At 49.4% G+C, this 23,878-nt stretch overlaps 1 protein-coding gene across 1 annotated transcript in view; it reads right to left on the bottom strand.

Annotated features, from left to right (window-relative positions):
- Positions 1 to 2,617: 2,617 nt before the first annotated feature.
- Positions 2,618 to 23,878, bottom strand: part of LOC139402460 (cohesin subunit SA-1) — a 55,044-nt gene continuing 33,783 nt past the window's right edge. Inside the window, exons 18-26 of the mRNA XM_071146418.1 lie at positions 22,917 to 23,018; positions 22,081 to 22,229; positions 13,198 to 13,326; positions 12,900 to 13,108; positions 12,130 to 12,307; positions 11,949 to 12,059; positions 4,407 to 4,521; positions 4,186 to 4,266; positions 2,618 to 4,095 (exon numbers count right to left, since the gene is read on the bottom strand). Coding sequence (XP_071002519.1) covers positions 4,072 to 4,095; positions 4,186 to 4,266; positions 4,407 to 4,521; positions 11,949 to 12,059; positions 12,130 to 12,307; positions 12,900 to 13,108; positions 13,198 to 13,326; positions 22,081 to 22,229; positions 22,917 to 23,018 — 1,098 coding nt within the window. The 3' untranslated portion in view covers positions 2,618 to 4,071. The remainder of the gene's footprint in view (positions 4,096 to 4,185; positions 4,267 to 4,406; positions 4,522 to 11,948; positions 12,060 to 12,129; positions 12,308 to 12,899; positions 13,109 to 13,197; positions 13,327 to 22,080; positions 22,230 to 22,916; positions 23,019 to 23,878) is intronic.

Raw genomic sequence — 23,878 nt, forward strand, 5'->3', positions numbered from 1 at the left:
GCATGGACTTGTAGATGACCTGGAGCCAGTGGGTCTGGCGACGAATATGTAGCGGAGGGCCAGCCGACTAGAGCATACAGGTCGCAGTGGTGGGTGGTATAAGGTGCTTTAGTGACAAAATGGATGGCACTGTGATAAACTGCATCCAGTTTGCTGAGTAGAGTGTTGGAAGCAATTTTGTAGATGACATCGCCAAAGTCGAGGATCGGTAGGATAGTCAGTTTTACTAGGGTAAGTTTGGCGGCGTGAGTGAAGGAGGCTTTGTTGCGGAATAGAAATCCGACTCTAGATTTGATTTTCGATTGGAGATGTTTGATATGAGTCTGGAAGGAGAGTTTACAGTCTAGCCAGACACCTAGGTACTTATAGATGTCCACATATTCAAGGTCGGAACCATCCAGGGTGGTGATGCTAGTCAGGCGTGCGGGTGCAGGCATCGAACGGTTGAAAAGCATGCATTTGGTTTTACTAGCGTTTAAGAGCAGTTGGAGGCCACGGAAGGAGTGTTGTATGGCATTGAAGCTCGTTTGGAGGTTAGATAGCACAGTGTCCAAGGACGGGCCGGAAGTATATAGAATGGTGTCGTCTGCGTAGAGGTGGATCAGGGAATCGCCCGCAGCAAGAGCAACATCATTGATATATACAGAGAAAAGAGTCGGCCCAAGAATTGAACCCTGTGGCACCCCCATAGAGACTGCCAGAGGACCGGACAGCATGCCCTCCGATTTGACACACTGAACTCTGTCTGCAAAGTAGTTGGTGAACCAGGCAAGGCAGTCATCAGAAAAACCGAGGCTACTGAGTCTGCCGATAAGAATATGGTGATTGACAGAGTCGAAAGCCTTGGCAAGGTCGATGAAGACGGCTGCACAGTACTGTCTTTTATCGATGGCGGTTATGATATCGTTTAGTACCTTGAGCGTGGCTGAGGTGCACCCGTGACCGGCTCGGAAACCAGATTGCACAGCGGAGAAGGTACGGTGGGATTCGAGATGGTCAGTGACCTGTTTGTTGACTTGGCTTTCGAAGACCTTAGATAGGCAGGGCAGGATGGATATAGGTCTGTAACAGTTTGGGTCCAGGGTGTCTCCCCCTTTGAAGAGGGGGATGACTGCGGCAGCTTTCCAATTCTTGGGGATCTCAGACAATATGAAAGAGAGGTTGAACAGGCTGGTAATAGGGGTTGCGACAATGGCGGCGGATAGTTTCAGAAATAGAGGGTCCAGATTGTCAAGCCCAGCTGATTTGTACGGGTCCAGGTTTTGCAGCTCTTTCAGAACATCTGCTATCTGGATTTGGGTAAAGGAGAACCTGGAGAGGCTTGGGCGAGTAGCTGCGGGGGGGGCGGAGCTGTTGGCCGAGGTTGGAGTAGCCAGGTGGAAGGCATGGCCAGCCGTTGAGAAATGCTTGTTGAAGTTTTCGATAATCATGGATTTATCGGTGGTGACCGTGTTACCTAGCCTCAGTGCAGTGGGCAGCTGGGAGGAGGTGCTCTTATTCTCCATGGACTTCACAGTGTCCCAGAACTTTTTGGAGTTGGAGCTACAAGATGCAAATTTCTGCCTGAAGAAGCTGGCCTTTGCTTTCCTGACTGACTGCGTGTATTGGTTCCTGACTTCCCTGAACAGTTGCATATTGCGGGGACTATTCGATGCTATTGCAGTCCGCCACAGGATGTTTTTGTGCTGGTCGAGGGCAGTCAGGTCTGGAGTGAACCAAGGGCTATATCTGTTCTTTGTTCTGCATTTTTTGAACGGAGCTTGCTTATCTAAAATGGTGAGGAAGTTACTTTTAAAGAATGACCAGGCATCCTCAACTGACGGGATGAGGTCAATGTCCTTCCAGGATACCCGGGCCAGGTCGATTAGAAAGGCCTGCTCACAGAAGTGTTTTAGGGAGCGTTTGACAGTGATGAGGGGTGGTCGTTTGACTGCGGCTCCGTAGCGGATACAGGCAATGAGGCAGTGATCGCTGAGATCCTGGTTGAAGACAGCGGAGGTGTATTTGGAGGGCCAGTTGGTCAGGATGACATCTATGAGGGTGCCCTTGTTTACAGATTTAGGGTTGTACCTGGTGGGTTCCTTGATAATTTGTGTGAGATTGAGGGCATCTAGCTTAGATTGTAGGACTGCCGGGGTGTTAAGCATATCCCAGTTTAGGTCACCTAACAGAACAAACTCTGAAGCTAGATGGGGGGCGATCAATTCACAAATGGTGTCCAGGGCACAGCTGGGAGCTGAGGGGGGTCGGTAGCAGGCGGCAACAGTGAGAGACATTTCTGGAGAGAGTAATTTTTTTAATTAGTAGTTCGAACTGTTTGGGTATCGACCGGGAAAGTATGACATTACTTATAGACAGGTGTGTGCGCCTGTCCAATCAAGTTATGGAAACAGGATGCACTTGAGTCTCGTAGCAAAGGGTCTGAATACTTTTGTAAATGTGCAAAAATGTCAACCTGTTTTCGCTTTGTCATTATGGGGTATTGAGAGAAACATTTAATGAAGTTTAGAATAAGGCTGTAAGGTAACAAAATGTGGAAAAAGTCAAGGGGTCTGAATACTTTCCAAAGGCCCTGTATGAAGTCTATTCTTAGAACCAAAACACACACAATCCAGAATTAGATTACAGATTTTATTTATTTAAAAAAGATAAGAGCAACAAGTTCACAGGAAGAAAAAAAGTATTTTAGAAGGTTAAAGGGCAGGTGATGCCATCGCTACAGAAAGAACCAATCATCTCTGATATTTACAGAAGGGCAGCTTAACCAGCCAGCAGAAGAACAATAGGGATGGGTCAAAGTGATAAGACAACCAATCAACTGTTATGTGTAACTACAGCCACATAAGACTAGAGGGGTATTCTCTGCTGGTCTCCACCTTCATATGCACTGATCTGAAAAGAGGACAGGTGAAATGAATATGGTAGAAGGCTACTGGATATTAGCGGTTACCTGTCCAGTTCTTCCTCATCAGTGCAGATGAAAAGGAAGTCACTTTAGACTGAGTCTGCACGACATCTACGGTCGCACTGGACACACCCTTATATGGCGCTTAACAGGCTGGGTATCCATGGCAACAGCCTGAGCAGTAGGGACTAATCAGATATAAGCATTTAGGCAACCGTTTGGCAACAAACAAGATACTTTTTCAGAAAGATAACTGTACAAATATCAGAACACAAAACTCACTTGATTTAAAACTTTGTACTAAAGCTACTGAAATTCAAAATATATTTATTTTTAAAACGTTTTTAAAAAGCTGCGATTCAACCGTGGGTGTGTCTGTCTGGAGCTGAGGGGGAGGGGCTTGGGATTTGGCTATGACGTCACCGCCTCTTGTATGGCCAATGAGAACTCTTCTAGTTCTGTCCCATTGGTTGCTGTTTGGTGCATTTGCCAATAAAACTAAATAAAGGATATTCTCAACACTATCAAAGGGGAAGAGAGAGTAAAGAGGGACGAGACAGGAGTGAGAGAGTAAAGAAATGAAAGAGTAAAGAATTATCACATTTAATATCAAGTTCCACCTGGGGGGGTGGGAGGACTATACATGACGTCGGAAGTGGAACGAAACAACCATACAACTCTGTGGCATGGGGGACTGTATAGCCGGGCGCACAGGGCCATGAGAACCACAGAGCTAGTGGAGAGATTAGCCAAAACGCTAACAATAACAGGAAGTTAAAACAAGTCAGTGGGAACAAACAAGGAGGGCCAAAGTTTACAATATTTTTTAAGAAATGTTGAACAATGTTTTGTACGATAGTTTGTCCGATATTCTGTCCGGTTTGTAGCCAACACACCCACACGTCCACTGAACGATAAAAGATCTTCTCTATGTACGATAGATACTCTGTCCGAAATTCTCAGGGTTGAGCGGGATCTTTCGGCCGGCCAGTGAGTGGTTCTCTGGAAGGGATCCACTCCACACACACACACACACAAAGCTGTCAACTGGCTGATCAGAGTTCGAGTGTGTGTGATAAAAGTTCTGACAGACAGTCTGATGTTTGATTGACAGCTCATCATGTCAAAGGCTCCTCCCCCTTTCAGGAAGGACTGGGAACACTGGATCAGAACATGGGCATGGTGAAACCCTGGGATAACGGACGAAAGAGATGTCGTTAAATGACAGATATCACACTGGTTTACCACTGCAAGGCTGAGTGTGTGTGTGTTCTGCTTACCGACTCGTCCTCGATCATGGCTGCTGAGTCGAAGAAGTCTGGTCTGAGCTCCGCCCTTTCACGCCTGTTCCTGGAGGGAGGCTGGAACGACAGAACGTGAGAATCAACGAATGAAGCGATACACACTGGACGAATTACACAACAGAATCGACGACCGAAAATACAATCAAACACGACAGACAGGAAGTGATGTCACAGCAACAGGAAGTGACGTCACTAACCAGGTCGATGACCATGGTGTCTTCGAACTCCTCATTCATGTCCTCCAGTTGACCTCGCGATGACATCATGACGTCCTCAAAGATTGGCTCTGCGTCATCCTCCATCAGACCACGACTAGAGAGAGAGAGGTGGGGAGGGGTCAGTACATACACACACTAGACTAGAGAGAGAGGTGGGGGTCAGTACACACACACACTAGACTAGAGAGAGAGGTGGGGGGGTCAGTACACACACACACTAGACTAGAGAGAGAGGTGGGGGTCAGTACACACACACACTAGACTAGAGAGAGAGGTGGGGGTCAGTACACACACACACTAGACTAGAGAGAGAGGTGGGGGTCAGTACACACACACACTAGACTAGAGAGAGAGGTGGGGGTCAGTACACACACACACTAGACTAGAGAGAGAGGTGGGGGTCAGTACACACACACACTAGACTAGAGAGAGAGGTGGGGGGGTCAGTACACACACACACTAGACTAGAGAGAGAGGTGGGGGGGGTCAGTACATACACACACTAGACTAGAGAGAGAGGTGGGGGTCAGTACACACACACACACACTAGACTAGAGAGAGGTGGGGGGGTCAGTACACACACACACTAGACTAGAGAGAGAGAGGTGGGGGGGGTCAGTACATACACACTAGACTAGAGAGAGAGGTGCGGGGGTCAGTACATACACACACTAGACTAGAGAGAGAGAGGTGGGGGGGTCAGTACATACACACACTAGACTAGAGAGAGAGAGAGGTGGGGGGGTCAGTACATACACACACTAGACTAGAGAGAGAGAGGTGGGGGGGTCAGTACATACACACACTAGACTAGAGAGAGAGGTGGGGGGGTCAGTACATACACACACTAGACTTGAGAGAGAGGTGGGGGGGTCAGTACATACACACACTAGACTAGAGAGAGAGAGGTGGGGGGGTCAGTACATACACACACTAGACTAGAGAGAAAGAGAGGTGGGGGGTTCAGTACATACTAGAGGTCGACCGATTAATCGGAATGACAATTAATTAGGGCCGATTTCAAGTTTTCATAACAATTGAAAAGTCAAGGGTCTGAATCAGTTGACGTCATTTCTGGTTACGACTTGCAGACTTGTTTTTGAGTTGCTGTGCGTTTTGTTGCCAACCTGTTTTGCTACCTGACAAATTTACGTTTTTTTTAATTTTTTTAATTACCGTTTATATTTTTGTTTTTTTCTACTCAACTTTTTCACTCCGGACGCTTTATCTGGACACGGTTCGTCAGGACCTCCAACAGCCGAAGCTAAGTAGTAACATTAACATGATGCCTTCTAATTGCAGTCGCTGTACTCGCCTTACGGCGAGGATAGCTGTGCTACAAGCCCAGCTTCAAACGCAATCGCTAGGCAAGGGTAATTTCAGTGTAGGAAAGGATGAAACCACGCCTGTGTCACCAGTAAGTACAGATAGTAGTATAAATCCCCTGGCACAGTCCCCGCAGCCGGACAACTTTCTCACGGTTTCTGGAAGGAAATGCTGTAGGAACGCTCAACCGGTGTCGCTCATTCAGCCGACAGAAACTTTCAACCGGTTTTCCCCATTAAGCAGCGGGTCGGAGTCAGAGGCCGAGTCTTCTCTGGTCTCTACTCCTCCCGTTACGGGGTCTGAGACGCCGAAGCTTCCCACCATTAGCTCTGACAAATTGAAAACTCTAGTCATTGGCGACTCCATTACCCGCAGTATTAGACTTAAAACGAATCATCCAGCGATCATACACTGTTTACCGGGGGGCAGGGCTACCGACGTTAAGGCTAATCTGAAGATGGTGCTGGCTAAAGCTAAAACTGGCGAGTATAGAGATATTGTTATCCACGTCGGCACCAACGATGTTAGGATGAAACAGTCAGAGGTCACCAAGCGCAACATAGCTTCTGCGTGTAAATCAGCTAGAATGATGTGTCGGCATCGAGTAATTGTCTCTGGCCCCCTCCCAGTTAGGGGGAGTGATGAGCTCTACAGCAGTCTCACAACTCAATCGCTGGTTGAAAACTGTTTTCTGCCCCTCCCAAAAGATAGAATTTGTAGATAATTGGCCCTCTTTCTGGGACTCACCCACAAACAGGACCAAGCCTGACCTGCTGAGGAGTGACGGACTCCATCCTAGCTGGAGGGGTGCTCTCATTTTATCTACCAACATAGACAGGGCTCTAACTCCTCTAGCTCCACAATGAAATAGGGTGCAGGCCAGGCAGCAGGCTGTTAGCCAGCCTGCCAGCATAGTGGAGTCTGCCACTAGCACAGTCAGTGTAGTCAGCTCAGCTATCACCATTGAGACCGTGTCTGTGCCTCGACCTAGGTTGGGCAAAACTAAACATGGCGGTGTTCGCCTTAGCAATCTCACTAGGATAAAGACCACCTCCATTCCTGTCATTATTGAAAGAGATCATGATACCTCACATCTCAAAATAGGGCTACTTAATGTTAGATCCCTTACTTCAAAGGCAATTATAGTCAATGAACTAATCACTGATCATAATCTTGATGTGATTGGCCTGACTGAAACATGGCTTAAGCCTGATGAATTTACTGTGTTAAATGAGGCCTCACCTCCTGGCTACACTAGTGACCATATCCCCCGTGCATCCCGCAAAGGCGGAGGTGTTGCTAACATTTACGATAGCAAATTTCAATTTACAAAAAAAAAAATGACGATTTCGTCTTTTGAGCTTCTAGTCATGAAATCTATGCAGCCTACTCAATCACTTTTTATAGCTACTGTTTACAGGCCTCCTGGGCCATATACAGCGTTCCTCACTGAGTTCCCTGAATTCCTATCGGACCTTGTAGTCATAGCGGATAATATTATAATCTTTGGTGACTTTAATATTCACATGGAAAAGTCCACAGACCCACTCCAAAAGGCTTTCGGAGCCATCATCGACTCAGTGGGTTTTGTCCAACATGTCTCTGGACCCACTCACTGTCACAGTCATACGCTGGACCTAGTTTTGTCCCATGGAATAAATGTTGTGGATCTTAATGTTTTTCCTCATAATCCTGGACTATCGGACCACCATTTTATTAAATTTGCAATTGCAACCAATAATCTGCTCAGACCCCAACCAAGGATCATCAAAAGTCGTGCTATAAATTCACAGACAACACAAAGATTCCTTGATGTCCTTCCAGATTCCCTCTGTCTACCCAAGGACGCCAGAGGACAAAAATGTTCACTATATATTTTACCTCTTGGGGATGTTATTCGAAAACATAATGTTAACTTTCACTGCTATGCGGATGACACACAGCTGTACATTTCAATGAAACATGGTGAAGCCCCAAAATTGCCCTTGCTAGAAGAATGTGTTTCAGACATAAGGAAGTGGATGGCTGCAAACTTTCTACTTTTAAACTCGGACAAAACAGAGATGCTTGTTCTAGGTCCCAAGAAACAAAGAGATCTTCTGTTGAATCTGACAATTAATCTTAATGGTTGTACAGTCGTCTCAAATAAAACTGTGAAGGACCTCGGCGTTACTCTGGACCCTGATCTCTCTTTTGAAGAACATATCAAGACCATTTCAAGGACAGCTTTTTTCCATCTACGTAACATTGCAAAAATCAGAAACTTTCTGTCCAAAAATGATGCAGAAAAATTAATCCATGCTTTTGTCACTTCCAGGTTAGACTACTGCAATGCTCTACTTTCCGGCTACCCGGATAAAGCACTAAATAAACTTCAGTTAGTGCTAAATACGGCTGCTAGAATCCTGACTAGAACCAAAAAATTTGATCATATTACTCCAGTGCTAGCCTCTCTACACTGGCTTCCTGTCAAAGCAAGGGCTGATTTCAAGGTTTTACTGCTAACCTACAAAGCATTACATGGGCTTGCTCCTACCTATCTCTCTGATTTGGTCCTGCCGTACATACCTACACGTACGCTACGGTCACAAGACGCAGGCCTCCTAATTGTCCCTAGAATTTTTAAGCAAACAGCTGGAGGCAGGGCTTTCTCCTATAGAGCTCCATTTTTATGGAACGGTCTGCCTACCCATGTCAGAGACGCAAACTCGGTCTCAACCTTTAAGTCTCTACTGAAGACTCATCTCTTCAGTGGGTCATATGATTGAGTGTAGTCTGGCCCAGGAGTGGGAGGGTGAACGGAAAGGCTCTGGAGCAACGAACCGCCCTTGCTGTCTCTGCCTGGCCGGTTCCCCTCTTTCCACTGGGATTCTCTGCCTCTAACCCTATTACAGGGGCTGAGTCACTGGCTTTACTGGGGCTCTCTCATGCCGTCCCTGGAGGGGGTGCGTCACCTGAGTGGGTTGAGTCACTGATGTGGTCATCCTGTCTGGGTTGGCGCCCCCCCCCCCTTGGGTTGTGCCGTGGCGGAGGTCTTTGTGGGCTATACTCAGCCTTGTCTCAGGATGGTAAGTTGGTGGTTGAAGATATCCCTCTAGTGTTGTGGGGGCTGTGCTTTGGCAAAGTGGGTGGGGTTATATCCTTCCTGTTTGGCCCTGTCCGGGGGTGTCCTCGGAGTGGGCCACAGTGTCTCCTGACCCCTCCTGTCTCAGCCTCCAGTATTTATGCTGCAGTAGTTTGTGTCGGGGGGCTAGGGTCAGTTTGTTATATCTGGAGTACTTCTCCTGTCCTATTCAGTGTCCTGTGTGAATCTAAGTGTGCGTTCTCTAATTCTCTCCTTCTCTCTTTCTCTCTCTCGGAGGACCTGAGCCCTAGGACCATGCCCCAGGACTACCTGACATGACTCCTCCTTGCTGTCCCCAGTCCACCTGGCTGTGCTGCTGCTCCAGTTTCAACTGTTCTGCCTTATTATTATTCGACCATGCTGGTCATTTATGAACATTTGAACATCTTGGCCATGTTCTGTTATAATCTCCACCCGGCACAGCCAGAAGAGGACTGGCCATCCCACATATGCTCTCTCTAATTCTCTCTTTCTTTCTCTCTCGGAGGACCTGAGCCCTAGGACCTTGCCCCAGGAATACCTAACATGATGACTCCTTGCTGTCCCCAGTCCACCTGACTGTGCTGCTGCTCCAGTTTCAACTATTCTGCCTTATTATTATTTGACCATGCTGGTCATTTATGAACATTTGAACATCTTGACCATGTTTTGTTATAATCTCCACCCGGCACAGCCAGAAGAGGACTGGCCACCCCACATAGCCTGGTTCCTTCCTAGGTTTTGGCCTTTCTAGGGAGTTTTTCCTAGCCACCGTGCTTCTACACCTGCATTGCTTGCTGTTTGGGGTTTTAGGCTGGGTTTCTGTACAGCACTTTGAGATATCAGCTGATGTACGAAGGGCTATATAAATAAATTTGATTTGATTGAATTGGAAATCAATATTTTTGGGCGCCGATTTTTAAAATAATAATAATATTTTTTAACACCTTTATTTAACTAGGCAAGTCAGTTAAGAACACATTCCTATTTTCAATGACGGCCTGGGAACGGTGGGTTAACTGCCTCGTTCAGGGGCAGAACGACAGATTTTCACCTCGTCAGCTCGGGGGATCCAATCTTGCAACCTTACAGTTAACTAGTCCAACGCTATAACGACCTGCCTCTCTCTCGTTGCACTCCACAAGGAGACTGACTGCCTGTTACGCGAATGCAGTAAGCCAAGGTAAGTTGCCTGCTAGCATTAAACTTATCTTATAAAAAACAATCAATCATAATCACTAGTTAACTACACATGGTTGATGATATTTCTAGATATTATCTAGCGTGTCCTGCGTTGCATATGATCTGACTGAGCATACAAGCATACAAGTATCTGACTGAGTGGTGGTAGGCAGAAGCAGGCGCGTAAACATTCATTCAAACAGCACTTTCGGGCGTTTTGCCGGCAGCTCTTCTTTGTGCGTCAAGCATTGCTCTGTTTATGACTTCAAGCCTATCAACTCCCGAGATGGTGTAACAGAAGTGAAATGGCTAGCTAGTTAGTGCGCGCTAATAACGTTTCAAACGTCACTCGCTCTGAGCCTTCTAGTTGTTGTTCCCCTTGCTCTGCATGGGTAACGCTGCTTCGATGGTGGCTGTTGTCGTTGTGTTCCTGGTTCGAGCCCAGGGAGGAGCGAGGAGAGGGACGGAAGCTATACTGTTACACTGGCAATACTAAAGTGCCTATAAGAACATCCAATAGTCAAAAGTTAATGAAATACAAATGGTAGAGGGAAATAGTCCTATAATTCCTATAATAACTACAACCTAAAACTTCTTACATGGGAATATTGAAGACTCATATGTTCTCATGTTCTGAGCAAGGAACTGAAACGTTAGCTTTCTTACATGGCACATATTGCACTTTTACTTTCTTCTCCAACACTTTGTTTTTGCATTATTTAAACCAAATTGAACATGTTTCATTATTTATTTGAGGCTAAATTGATTTTATTGATGTATTATATTAAGTTAAAATAAATGTTCATTCAGTATTGTTGTAATTGTCATTATGACAAATTTTTAAAAATTAAAAAATGGCCGTTATCGGCTTTTTTTGTCCTCCAATAATCGGTATTGGCGTTGAAAAATCATAATCGGTCGACCTCTAGTACATACACACACTAGAGAGAGAGAGAGGTGGGGGGGTCAGTACATACACACACACACGCACGCACACTAGACACACACACACGCACGCACACTAGACACACACACGCACTAGACACACGCAGACACACGCAAACACACTAGACACACGCACACACACACACACACACTAGACACACACACACACACTAGACACACGCACACACACGCACTAGACACACACGCACTAGACACACACACACTAGACACACACACACTAGACACGTACACACTAGACACGTACACACACACACACTAGACACGTACACACACACACACTAGACACGTACACACACACACTAGACACGTACACACACACACTAGACACGTACACACACACACTAGACACGTACACACACACACTAGACACGTACACACACACACTAGACACGTACACACACACACTAGACACGTACACACACACACTAGACACGTACACACACACACACACTAGACACGTACACACACACACACACTAGACACGTACACACACACACACACACACACTAGACACGTACACACACACTAGACACGTGCACACACACTAGACACGTGCACACACACTAGACACGTGCACACACACACTAGACACGTGCACACACACACTAGACACGTGCACACACACACTAGACACGTGCACACACACTAGACACGTGCACACACACTAGACACGTGCACACACACTAGACACGTGCACACACACTAGACACGTGCACACACACTAGACACGTGCACACACACTAGACACGTGCACACACACTAGACACGTGCACACACACTAGACACGTGCACACACACTAGACACGTGCACACACACTAGACACGTGCACACACACTAGACACGTGCACACACACTAGACACGTGCACACACACTAGACACGTGCACACACACTAGACACGTGCACACACACTAGACACGTGCACACACACACTAGACACGTACACAGTTTGTCTGACAGTCTGGTTGCGGGCCTTCATGTAGTTCATGGCTGTTCTATCCTTCCTGCTGTCCTCCATCTTCTGTTGGCCTAGCCAAGACATCTGCATCTGGGGACTGCAGAGGAGAGGGTTACACACACACACACACACACACAGTGCACGTGCGTACACACACACACACTTACTTGTGTACATAGTCGTTCTCTGAGCCAGGTTCAGAGTCGTGGTCAGGTAGGTGTGTGTCCGCCGCCTGCCGTGGGTTTTCTCTGAGGACGGTGGAGGTGAGCTGAGGGGTGGTTAGCGCCCCCGGTGTCTGGAGGCTGTCATTACCACGAAGCCAGGAGGCCTCCACACTACTCTCCTCTAGTGGGCCGACACAGAGAGAGAGACGGAGAAAAACACATATTTTAGCAACATCTGCAGGTACTTGTATTTACACAGGGAGTGTACAAAACATTAAGAACACCTGCTCTTTCCATGACAGGTGACAGTTCTGATCCCTTATTGACGTCACATGTTAAATCCACTTCAGTGTAGATGGAGGAGACAGGCTAAAGAAGGACATGGATTGTGTGTGTGTGTGTGCCATTCAGAAGGTGAGTGGGGAAGACAAAAGATTGAAGCGCCTTTGAATGGGGTACGGTAGTAGGTGTCAGGTGTACCGGTTTGTGTCAAGAACTGTAACGCTGCTGGGTTTTTCACACTCAACAGTTTCCTGTGTGTATCAAGAATGGTTCACCACCCAGAAGACATCCAGCCAACTTGACAACTGTGGGAAGCATTAGAGTCAACATGGGCCAGCATCCCTGTGGAACACTTTCCACACCTTGACTAGTCCATGCCCTGATGAATTGAGGCTGTTGAGGGCAAAAGGGAGTGCAACTGAATATTAGGAAGGTGTTCCTAATGTTTAGTACCCTCAGTGTATGTCTGTGTTTGTGAGAGATAGACCCACCCTCGATGCGTTTACTCTTGTGTATTGGCGTCCGTCCCTTCTTGCTGCGGATGGAGCTGGTCTTGCTGCTGGCGCCTGACGTTACCGACATCCGGTCCCCATCCTCTCCTCCTGTTAGCAGACTGTTCCGGTAGGAGATTAAGGGCAGCCACACGTCCTCACGACGCTCCGACATCGACTCCGACATAAACTTCTCCAGATACGAGTGACTGGGAGGAGGAGAGAGACGGGTTACACACACAGTCTGCTTATTGTGCCATAATAATTTGACACACACACACACAGGGCAGGTACTTACACAGTCTTCTTGTCCTGTCGCAGCAGTTTGGAGGAAAACTCTGAGAGGACCTCTAGGAAGGCCAGGTTAGGAGGAGGGAACTCTGCACCATGGGGGTTCTGGTACTTAAAGGCAAACTCTATACCATCCCTGTGGAGGGGGGAGACAGGAAGAGAGACGAGGGGGAGGGGGGAGACAGGAAGAGAGACGAGGGGGAGGGGTGAGACAGGAAGAGAGAGACGAGGGGTGAGACAGGAAGAGAGACGAGGGGTGAGACAGGAAGAGAGACGAGGGGGGAGACAGGAAGAGAGACGAGGGGGGAGACAGGAAGAGAGACAGGAAGAGAGAGACGAGGGGTAAGGGGGAGACAGGAAGAGAGAGACAAGGGGTAAGGGGGAGACAGGAAGAGAGAGACGAGGGGTAAGGGGGAGACAGGAAGAGAGAGACGAGGGGTGAGGGGGAGACAGGAAGAGAGAGACGAGGGGTGAGGGGGAGACAGGAAGAGAGAGACGAGGGGTAAGGGGGGGAGAGAGACGAGGGGTGAGGGGGGGAGAGAGGAAGAGAGACGAGGGGGGAGACAGAAAGAGAGAGACGAGGGGTAAGGGGGGGGGGGGGAAGGAAGAGACACACAATCAGCTCAAGAATCTGTGTGTGTGTGTGTGTGTTGGGTCTGTGTGTGTGTGTGTGTGTTGGGTCTGTGTGTGTGTTGGGTCTGTGTGTGTGTTGGGTCTGGGTGTGTGTGTGTTGGGTCTGGGTGTGTGTGTGTTGGGTCTGTGTGTGTGTGTGTGTTGGGTCTGTGTGTGTGTGTGTTGGGTCTGGGTGTGTGTGTGTTGGGTCTGGGTGTGTGTGTGTTGGGTCTGTGTGTGTGTGTTGGGTCTGTGTGTGTGTGTGTGTTGGGTCTGTGTGTGTGTGTGTGTGTTGGGTCTGTGTGTGTGTGTTGGGTCTGTGTTGCGTGTGCGCTGGGTCTGCGTGTGCGCTGGGTCTGTGTGTGTGTGTTGTGTGTTGGGTCTGTGTGTGTGTTGTGTGTTGGGTCTGTGTGTGTGTTGTGTGTTGGGTCTGTGTGTGTGGTGTGTGTTGGGTCTGTGTGTGTGTGGTGTGTGTTGGGTCTGTGTGTGTGTGGTGTGTGTTGGGTCTGTGTGTGTGGTGTGTGTTGGGTCTGTGTGTGTGTGGTGGGTCTGTGTGTGTGTGTGTTGGGTCTGTGTGTGTGTGTGTGTTGGGTCTGTGTGTGTTGGGTCTGTGTGTGTGTGTGTTGGGTCTGTGTGTGTGTGTGTGTGTGTTGGGTCTGTGTGTGTGTGTTGGGTCTGTGTGTGTGTGTTGGGTCTGTGTGTGTGTTGGGTCTGTCTCTCTGTGTGTGTGTGTGTTGGGTCTGTCTCTCTGTGTGTGTGTGTGTGTGTGTGTGTGTTGGGTCTGTCTCTGTGTGTGTGTGTGTGTGTGTGTGTGTGTGTGTGTGTGTTGGGTCTGTCTGTGTGTGTGTGTGTGTTGGGTCTGTCTCCGTGTGTGTGTGTGTGTGTGTGTGTGTTGGGTCTGTCTCTCTGTGTGTGTGTGTGTGTGTGTGTGTGTGTGTTGGGTCTGTCTCTCTGTGTGTGTGTGTATGTTGGGTCTGTCTCTCTCTGTGTGTGTGTGTGTGTGTGTTGGGTCTGTCTCTCTGTGTGGGTGTGCGTGTGTGGTGTGGTGTGTCTGTCTCTCTGTGTGTGTGTGTGTTGGGTCTGTCTCTCTGTGTGTGTGTGTGTGTGTGTGTGTGTGTTGGGTCTGTCTCTGTGTGTGTGTGTGTGTGTGTGTGTGTGTGTGTGTTGGGTCTGTCTGTGTGTGTTGGGTCTGTCTCCCTGTGTGTGTGTGTGTGTGTGTGTGTGTTGGGTCTGTCTCTCTGTGTGTGTGTGTGTGTGTGTGTGTGTTGGGTCTGTCTCTCTGTGTGTGTGTGTATGTTGTGTCTGTCTCTCTGTGTGTGTGTGTGTGTGTGTGTTGGGTCTGTCTCTCTGTGTGTGTGTGTGTTGGGTCTGTCTCTCTGTGTGCGTGTGTGTGTGTGGTGTGGTGTGTCTGTCTCTGTGTGTGTGTGTGTGTGTGTGTGTGTGTGTGTGTGTGTTGGGTCTGTCTCTCTGTGTGTGTGTGTGTGTGTGTGTGTGTGTTGGGTCTGTCTCTCTGTGTGTGTGTGTGTGTGTGTGTGTGTTGGGTCTGTCTCTCTGTGTGTGTGTGTGTGTGTGTGTGTTGGGTCTGTCTCTGTGTGTGTGTGTGTGTGTGTTGGGTCTGTCTCTGTGTGTGTGTGTGTGTGTGTTGGGTCTGTCTCTCTGTGTGTGTGTGTGTGTGTGTTGGGTCTGTCTCTCTGTGTGTGTGTGTGTGTTGGGTCTGTCTCTCTGTATGTGTGTGTGGTGTGTGTTGGGTCTGTGTGTGTGTGGTGTGTGTTGGGTCTGTGTGTGTGGTGTGTGTTGGGTCTGTGTGTGTGTTGTGTGTGGTGTCTGTGTGTGTGTTGTGTGTGGTGGGTCTGTGTGTGTGTGTGTTGGGTCTGTGTGTGTGTGTGTGTTGGGTCTGTGTGTGTGTGTGTGTTGGGTCTGTGTGTGTGTGTGTGTGTGTTGGGTCTGTGTGTGTGTGTTGGGTCTGTGTGTGTGTGTTGGGTCTGTGTGTGTGTTGGGTCTGTCTCTCTGTGTGTGTGTGTGTGTTGGGTCTGTCTCTCTGTGTGTGTGTGTGTGTGTGTGTGTGTGTGTGTGTGTGTGTGTGTGTTGGGTCTGTCTCTCTGTGTGTGTGTGTGTGTGTGTGTGTTGGGTCTGTCTGTCTGTGTGTGTGTGTGTGTGTTGGGTCTGTCTCTGTGTGTGTGTGTGTGTGTGTGTGTTGGGTCTGTCTGTCTGTGTGTGTGTGTGTGTGTTGGGTCTGTCTCTGTGTGTGTGTGTGTGTTGGGTCTGTCTCTGTGTGTGTGTGTGTGTGTGTTGGGTCTGTCTCTCTGTGTGTGTGTGTGTGTGTGTTGGGTCTGTCTCTCTGTGTGTGTGTGTGTGTTGGGTCTGTCTCTCTGTGTGTGTGTGTGGTGTGTGTTGGGTCTGTGTGTGTGTGGTGTGTGTTGGGTCTGTGTGTGTGGTGTGTGTTGGGTCTGTGTGTGTGTTGTGTGTGGTGTCTGTGTGTGTGTTGTGTGTGGTGGGTCTGTGTGTGTGTGTGTTGGGTCTGTGTGTGTGTGTGTGTTGGGTCTGTGTGTGTGTGTGTGTTGGGTCTGTGTGTGTGTGTGTGTGTGTTGGGTCTGTGTGTGTGTGTTGGGTCTGTGTGTGTGTGTTGGGTCTGTGTGTGTGTTGGGTCTGTCTCTCTGTGTGTGTGTGTGTGTGTGTGTTGGGTCTGTCTCTGTGTGTGTGTGTGTGTGTGTGTGTTGGGTCTGTCTGTGTGTGTGTGTGTGTTGGGTCTGTCTCCCTGTGTGTGTGTGTGTGTGTGTGTGTGTGTGTGTGTGTGTGTGTGTGTGTGTGTGTGTGTGTTGGGTCTGTCTCTCTGTGTGTGTGTGTGTGTGTTGGGTCTGTCTCTCTGTGTGTGTGTGTATGTTGGGTCTGTCTCTCTCTGTGTGTGTGTGTGTGTGTGTGTGTTGGGTCTGTCTCTCTGTGTGTGTGTGTGTTGGGTCTGTCTCTCTGTGTGCGTGTGTGTGTGTGTGTGGTGTGGTGTGTCTGTCTCTCTGTGTGTGTGTGTGTGTGTGTGTGTTGGGTCTGTCTCTCTGTGTGTGTGTGTGTGTGTGTGTTGGGTCTGTCTCTCTGTGTGTGTGTGTGTGTGTGTTGGGTCTGTCTCTCTGTGTGTGTGTGTGTGTGTGTGTTGGGTCTGTCTCTCTGTGTGTGTGTGTGTGTGTGTGTTGGGTCTGTCTCTCTGTGTGTGTGTGTGTGTGTGTTGGGTCTGTCTCTCTGTGTGTGTGTGTGTGTGTGTGTGTGTGTGTGTGTGTGTTGGGTCTGTCTCTCTGTGTGTGTGTGTGTGTGTGTGTGTGTGTGTGTGTGTGTGTGTGTGTGTGTGTGTGTGTGTGTGTGTGTGTGTGTGTGTGTTGGGTCTGTCTCTCTGTGTGTGTGTGTGTGTGTGTGTGTGTTGGGTCTGTCTGTCTGTGTGTGTGTGTGTGTGTTGGGTCTGTCTCTGTGTGTGTGTGTGTGTGTGTTGGGTCTGTCTCTGTGTGTGTGTGTGTGTGTGTTGGGTCTGTCTCTCTGTGTGTGTGTGTGTGTGTGTTGGGTCTGTCTCTCTGTGTGTGTGTGTGGTGTGTGTTGGGTCTGTGTGTGTGTGGTGTGTGTTGGGTCTGTGTGTGTGGTGTGTGTTGGGTCTGTGTGTGTGTTGTGTGTGGTGGGTCTGTGTGTGTGTGTGTTGGGTCTGTGTGTGTGTGTGTGTTGGGTCTGTGTGTGTGTGTGTGTGTGTTGGGTCTGTGTGTGTGTGTGTGTGTGTGTTGGGTCTGTGTGTGTGTGTGTGTGTGTTGGGTCTGTGTGTGTGTGTTGGGTCTGTGTGTGTGTGTTGGGTCTGTGTGTGTGTTGGGTCTGTGTGTGTGTGTGTGTGTTGGGTCTGTCTCTCTGTGTGTGTGTGTGTGTGTGTGTGTGTTGGGTCTGTCTGTCTGTGTGTGTGTGTGTGTGTTGGGTCTGTCTCTGTGTGTGTGTGTGTGTGTGTGTGTTGGGTCTGTCTGTCTGTGTGTGTGTGTGTGTGTTGGGTCTGTCTCTGTGTGTGTGTGTGTGTGTGTTGGGTCTGTCTCTGTGTGTGTGTGTGTGTGTGTTGGGTCTGTCTCTCTGTGTGTGTGTGTGTGTTGGGTCTGTCTCTCTGTGTGTGTGTGTGTGTTGGGTCTGTCTCTCTGTGTGTGTGTGTGGTGTGTGTTGGGTCTGTGTGTGTGTGGTGTGTGTTGGGTCTGTGTGTGTGGTGTGTGTTGGGTCTGTGTGTGTGTTGTGTGTGGTGTCTGTGTGTGTGTTGTGTGTGGTGGGTCTGTGTGTGTGTGTGTTGGGTCTGTGTGTGTGTGTGTGTTGGGTCTGTGTGTGTGTGTGTGTGTGTTGGGTCTGTGTGTGTGTGTTGGGTCTGTGTGTGTGTGTTGGGTCTGTGTGTGTGTTGGGTCTGTCTCTCTGTGTGTGTGTGTGTTGGGTCTGTCTCTCTGTGTGTGTGTGTGTGTGTGTGTTGGGTCTGTCTCTGTGTGTGTGTGTGTTGGGTCTGTCTGTGTGTGTGTGTGTGTTGGGTCTGTCTCCCTGTGTGTGTGTGTGTGTGTGTGTGTGTGTGTGTGTGTGTGTGTGTGTGTTGGGTCTGTCTCTCTGTGTGTGAGTGTATGTGTGTGTGTTGGGTCTGTCTCTCTGTGTGTGTGTGTATGTTGGGTCTGTCTCTCTCTGTGTGTGTGTGTGTGTGTGTGTTGGGTCTGTCTCTCTGTGTGTGTGTGTGTTGGGTCTGTCTCTCTGTGTGCGTGTGTGTGTGTGTGTGGTGTGGTGTGTCTGTCTCTCTGTGTGTGTGTGTGTGTGTGTGTGTGTGTGTGTGTGTGTGTGTGTTGGGTCTGTCTGTGTGTGTGTGTGTGTGTGTGTTGGGTCTGTCTCTCTGTGTGTGTGTGTGTGTGTGTTGGGTCTGTCTCTCTGTGTGTGTGTGTGTGTGTGTTGGGTCTGTCTCTGTGTGTGTGTGTGTGTGTGTGTTGGGTCTGTCTCTCTGTGTGTGTGTGTGTGTGTGTTGGGTCTGTCTCTCTGTGTGTGTGTGTGTGTGTGTTGGGTCTGTCTCTCTGTGTGTGTGTGTGTGTGTGTGTTGGGTCTGTCTCTCTGTGTGTGTGTGTGTGTGTTGGGTCTGTCTCTGTGTGTGTGTGTGTGTGTGTTGGGTCTGTCTCTCTGTGTGTGTGTGTGTGTTGGGTCTGTCTCTCTGTGTGTGTGTGTGTGTGTGTGTTGGGTCTGTCTCTGTGTGTGTGTGTGTTGGGTCTGTCTCTCTCTGTGTGTGTGTGTGTGTGTGTGTGTGAGTCTGTGTGTGTGTGTGTTGGGTCTGTGTGTGTGTGTGTGTGTGTGTTGGGTCTGTCTCTCTGTGTGTGTGTGTGTGTTGGGTCTGTCTCTCTGTGTGTGTGTGTGTGTGTTGGGTCTGTCTCTCTGTGTGTGTGTGTGTGTGTTGGGTCTGTCTCTCTGTGTGTGTGTGTGTGTGTTGGGTCTGTCTCTCTATGTGTGTGTGTGTGTGTGTGTGTGTTGGGTCTGTCTCTGTGTGTGTGTGTGTGTGTGTGTGTTGGGTCTGTCTCTCTGTGTGTGTGTGTGTGTTGGGTCTGTCTCTGTGTGTGTGTGTGTGTGTGTGTGTGTGTGTGTGTCTGTGTGTGTTGGGTCTGTGTGTGTGTGTGTGTGTTGGGTCTGTCTCTGTGTGTGTGTGTGTTGGGTCTGTGTGTGTGTGTGTGTGTGTTGGGTCTGTGTGTGTGTGTGTGTGTGTTGGGTCTGTCTCTCTGTGTGTGTGTGTGTGTTGGGTCTGTCTCTGTGTGTGTGTGTGTGTTGGGTCTGTCTCTGTGTGTGTGTGTGTGTGTGTGTGTGTGTTGGGTCTGTGTGTGTGTGTGTGTGTTGGGTCTGTCTCTCTGTGTGTGTGTGTGTTGGGTCTGTCTCTCTGTGTGTGTGTGTGTGTTGGGTCTGTCTCTCTGTGTGTGTGTGTGTGTGTTGGGTCTGTCTCTCTATGTGTGTGTGTGTGTGTGTGTGTGTGTGTGTGTGTGTGTGTGTGTGTGTGTGTGTGTGTGTGTGTGTGTGTGTGTGTGTGTGTGTGTGTGTTGGGTCTGTCTCTGTGTGTGTGTGTGTGTGTGTCTGTGTGTGTGTGTGTGTTGGGTCTGTCTCTCTGTGTGTGTGTGTGTTGGGTCTGTCTCTCTGTGTGTGTGTGTGTGTGTGTGTGTGTGTGTGTGTGTGTGTGTGTGTGTGTGTGTGTGTGTGTGTGTGTGTGTGTGTGTGTGTGTCTGTGTGTTGGGTCTGTGTGTGTGTGTGTGTGTGTGTGTGTGTGTGTGTGTGTTGGGTCTGTCTCTGTGTGTGTGTGTGTTGGGTCTGTCTCTCTGTGTGCGTGTGTGTGTGTGTGTGGTGTGGTGTGTCTGTCTCTCTGTGTGTGTGTGTGTGTGTGTGTGTGTGTGTGTGTGTGTGTTGGGTCTGTCTCTCTGTGTGTGTGTGTGTGTGTGTGTTGGGTCTGTCTCTCTGTGTGTGTGTGTGTGTGTGTTGGGTCTGTCTCTCTGTGTGTGTGTGTGTGTGTGTTGGGTCTGTCTCTGTGTGTGTGTGTGTGTGTTGGGTCTGTCTCTCTGTGTGTGTGTGTGTGTGTGTTGGGTCTGTCTCTCTGTGTGTGTGTGTGTGTGTGTGTTGGGTCTGTCTCTCTGTGTGTGTGTGTGTGTGTGTGTGTTGGGTCTGTCTCTCTGTGTGTGTGTGTGTGTGTTGGGTCTGTCTCTGTGTGTGTGTGTGTGTGTGTTGGGTCTGTCTCTCTGTGTGTGTGTGTGTGTTGGGTCTGTCTCTCTGTGTGTGTGTGTGTGTGTGTGTTGGGTCTGTCTCTGTGTGTGTGTGTGTTGGGTCTGTCTCTCTCTGTGTGTGTGTGTGTGTGTGTGAGTCTGTGTGTGTGTGTGTTGGGTCTGTGTGTGTGTGTGTGTGTGTTGGGTCTGTCTCTCTGTGTGTGTGTGTGTGTGTTGGGTCTGTCTCTCTGTGTGTGTGTGTGTGTTGGGTCTGTCTCTCTCTGTGTGTGTGTGTGTGTTGGGTCTGTCTCGCTGTGTGTGTGTGTGTGTGTGTGTTGGGTCTGTCTCTCTGTGTGTGTGTGTGTGTGTGTTGGGTCTGTCTCTCTATGTGTGTGTGTGTGTGTGTGTGTGTTGGGTCTGTCTCTGTGTGTGTGTGTGTGTGTGTGTGTGTTGGGTCTGTCTCTCTGTGTGTGTGTGTGTGTTGGGTCTGTCTCTCTGTGTGTGTGTGTGTGTGTGTGTGTGTGTGTCTGTGTGTGTTGGGTCTGTGTGTGTGTGTGTGTTGGGTCTGTCTCTGTGTGTGTGTGTGTGTTGGGTCTGTGTGTGTGTGTGTGTGTGTTGGGTCTGTGTGTGTGTGTGTGTGTGTTGGGTCTGTCTCTCTGTGTGTGTGTGTGTGTGTGTGTTGGGTCTGTCTCTGTGTGTGTGTGTGTGTGTGTGTGTGTGTGTTGGGTCTGTGTGTGTGTGTGTGTTGGGTCTGTCTCTCTGTGTGTGTGTGTGTTGGGTCTGTCTCTCTGTGTGTGTGTGTGTGTTGGGTCTGTCTCTCTGTGTGTGTGTGTGTGTGTTGGGTCTGTCTCTCTATGTGTGTGTGTGTGTGTGTGTGTGTGTGTGTGTGTGTGTGTGTGTTGGGTCTGTCTCTGTGTGTGTGTGTGTGTGTGTCTGTGTGTGTGTGTGTGTTGGGTCTGTCTCTCTGTGTGTGTGTGTGTGTGTGTGTGTTGGGTGTGTGTGTGTGTGTGTGTGTGTGTGTGTGTGTGTGTGTGTGTGTCTGTGTGTTGTGTCTGTGTGTGTGTGTGTGTGTGTGTGTGTGTGTGTGTGTTGGGTCTGTCTCTGTGTGTGTGTGTGTTGGGTCTGTCTCTGTGTGTGTGTGTGTGTGTGTGTGTGTGTGTTGGGTCTGTCTCTCTGTGTGTGTGTGTGTGTGTGTGTGTGTGTGTTGGGTCTGTCTCTGTGTGTGTGTGTGTGTGTGTGTTGGGTCTGTCTCTGTGTGTGTGTGTGTGTGTGTGTGTTGGGTCTGTCTCTGTGTGTGTGTGTGTGTGTGTGTGTGTGTGTGTGTGTGTGTGTGTGTTGGGTCTGTCTCTGTGTGTGTGTGTGTGTTGGATCTGTCTCTCTCTGTGTGTGTGTGTGTTGGGTCTGTCTCTCTCTGTGTGTGTGTGTGTTGGGTCTGTCTCTCTCTGTGTGTGTGTGTGTTGGGTCTGTCTCTCTCTGTGTGTGTGTGTGTGTGTTGGGTCTCTCTCTCTCTGTGTGTGTGTGTGTGTGTTGGGTCTGTCTCTCTCTGTGTGTGTGTGTGTCTGTGTGTGTGTGTGTGTGTTGGGTCTTACTTGTGCAGCGTAGCGACAGCCTCTCTGGTTTTGATCTGGTCCAGGCCGAAGGTGAGGGCGAAGCGCCGGGCCAACTCCTTGATGCCGCTGACGTGAGACGATGTTCTGTCCAGAGTAGGACCCTGGTCCTGGAGAAGCTCGTTGAACAGCTACAACACACACAGTGAACAGTGAGTGTGTGTCAGTGTGTGGAGCGGGTGTGTCAGTGTGTGTGTGTGTGGAGTGGGTGTGTCAGTGTGTGTGTGTGTGTGTGTGTGTGGAGCGGGTGTGTCAGTGTGTGTGTGTGGAGCGGGTGTGTCAGTGTGTGTGTGTGTGGAGCGGGTGTGTCAGTGTGTGTGTGTGGGGAGCGGGTGTGTCAGTGTGTGTGTGTGGGGAGCGGGTGTGTGTGTGTGGGGAGCGGGTGTGTCAGTGTGTGTGTGTGTGTGGAGCGGGTGTGTCAGTGTGTGTGTGGAGCGGGTGTGTCAGTGTGTGTGTGTGTGTGGAGCGGGTGTGTCAGTGTGTGTGTGTGTGGAGCGGGTGTGTCAGTGTGTGTGTGTGTGGAGCGGGTGTGTCAGTGTGTGTGTGTGTGGAGCGGGTGTGTCAGTGTGTGTGTGTGGAGCGGGTGTGTCAGTGTGTGTGTGTGGAGCGGGTATGTCAGTGTGTGTGTGTGTGGAGCGGGTGTGTCAGTGTGTGTGTGTGGAGCGGGTGTGTCAGTGTGTGTGTGTGTGTGTCAGTGTGTGTGTGTGTGTGTGTGTGTGTGTGTGTGGAGCGGGTGTGTCAGTGTGTGTGTGGAGCGAGTGTGTCAGTGTGTGTGTGGAGCGGGTGTCAGTGTGTGTGTGGAGCGGGTGTGTCAGTACCTGTTGCAGACTGAGGATGAGGGTTTTGGCACAGAGGATCTTATCACTCTGTCTGGTCTTACTGAGAGTCTCCTTGATGATATCACCATAGTCATTATAATACTGGAGACAGGAGAGAGGGGGAGAGAGACAGGGGACAGAGAGACAGGAAGAGAGAGAGAGAGATAGACAGGAAGAGATAGACAGGAAGAGAGAGACAGGAAGAGAGAGACAGGAAGAGAGAGACAGGAAGAGAGACAGGAAGAGAGACAGGAAGAGAGACAGGAAGAGAGAAAGAGAGAGACAGAGAGAGAGGAAGAGAGAGACAGGAAGAGAGACAGGAAGAGAGAGAGACAGGAAGAGAGAGAGAGACGAGAGAGAGAGAGACAGGAGAGAGAGAGACGAGAGAGAGACAGGAGAGAGAGAGAGACAGGAAAGAGAGAGAGACAGGAGAGAGAGAGAGACAGGAGAGAGAGAGACAGGAGAAAGACAAAGGGACAGAGAGAGAGAGACAGATAGAGAGAAAGACAAAGAGACAGGAGAAAGAGAGAGAGAGACAGGGGACAGAGAGACAGGAAGAGAGAGAGAGAGAGAGAGAGAGACAGGAAGAGAGAGACAGGAAGAGAGAGAGAGAGAGGAAGAGAGAGAGAGACAGGAAGAGAGAGAGAGACAGGAAGAGAGAGAGAGACAGGAAGAGAGAGAGAGACAGGAAGAGAGAGAGAGACAGGAAGAGAGAGACAGACAGGAGAGAGAGAGACAGACAGGAGAGAGAGAGACAGACAGGAGAGAGAGAGACAGGAGAGAGAGAGACAGGCGAGAGAGAGAGACAGGAGAGAGAGAGACAGGAGAAAGACAGACAGGAGAAAGACAAAGGGACAAATAGAGAGATAGACAGAGAGAGACAGGAGAAAGAGAGAGAGAGGAGAAAGAGACAGAGAGAGACCAGTCAGATCTTTGGTTGAGGATACAGGAGGCTAGCATGC

Source organism: Oncorhynchus clarkii, unplaced genomic scaffold (assembly GCF_045791955.1).
Source record: "Oncorhynchus clarkii lewisi isolate Uvic-CL-2024 unplaced genomic scaffold, UVic_Ocla_1.0 unplaced_contig_1721_pilon_pilon, whole genome shotgun sequence".
Lineage (NCBI taxonomy): Eukaryota > Metazoa > Chordata > Actinopteri > Salmoniformes > Salmonidae > Oncorhynchus > Oncorhynchus clarkii.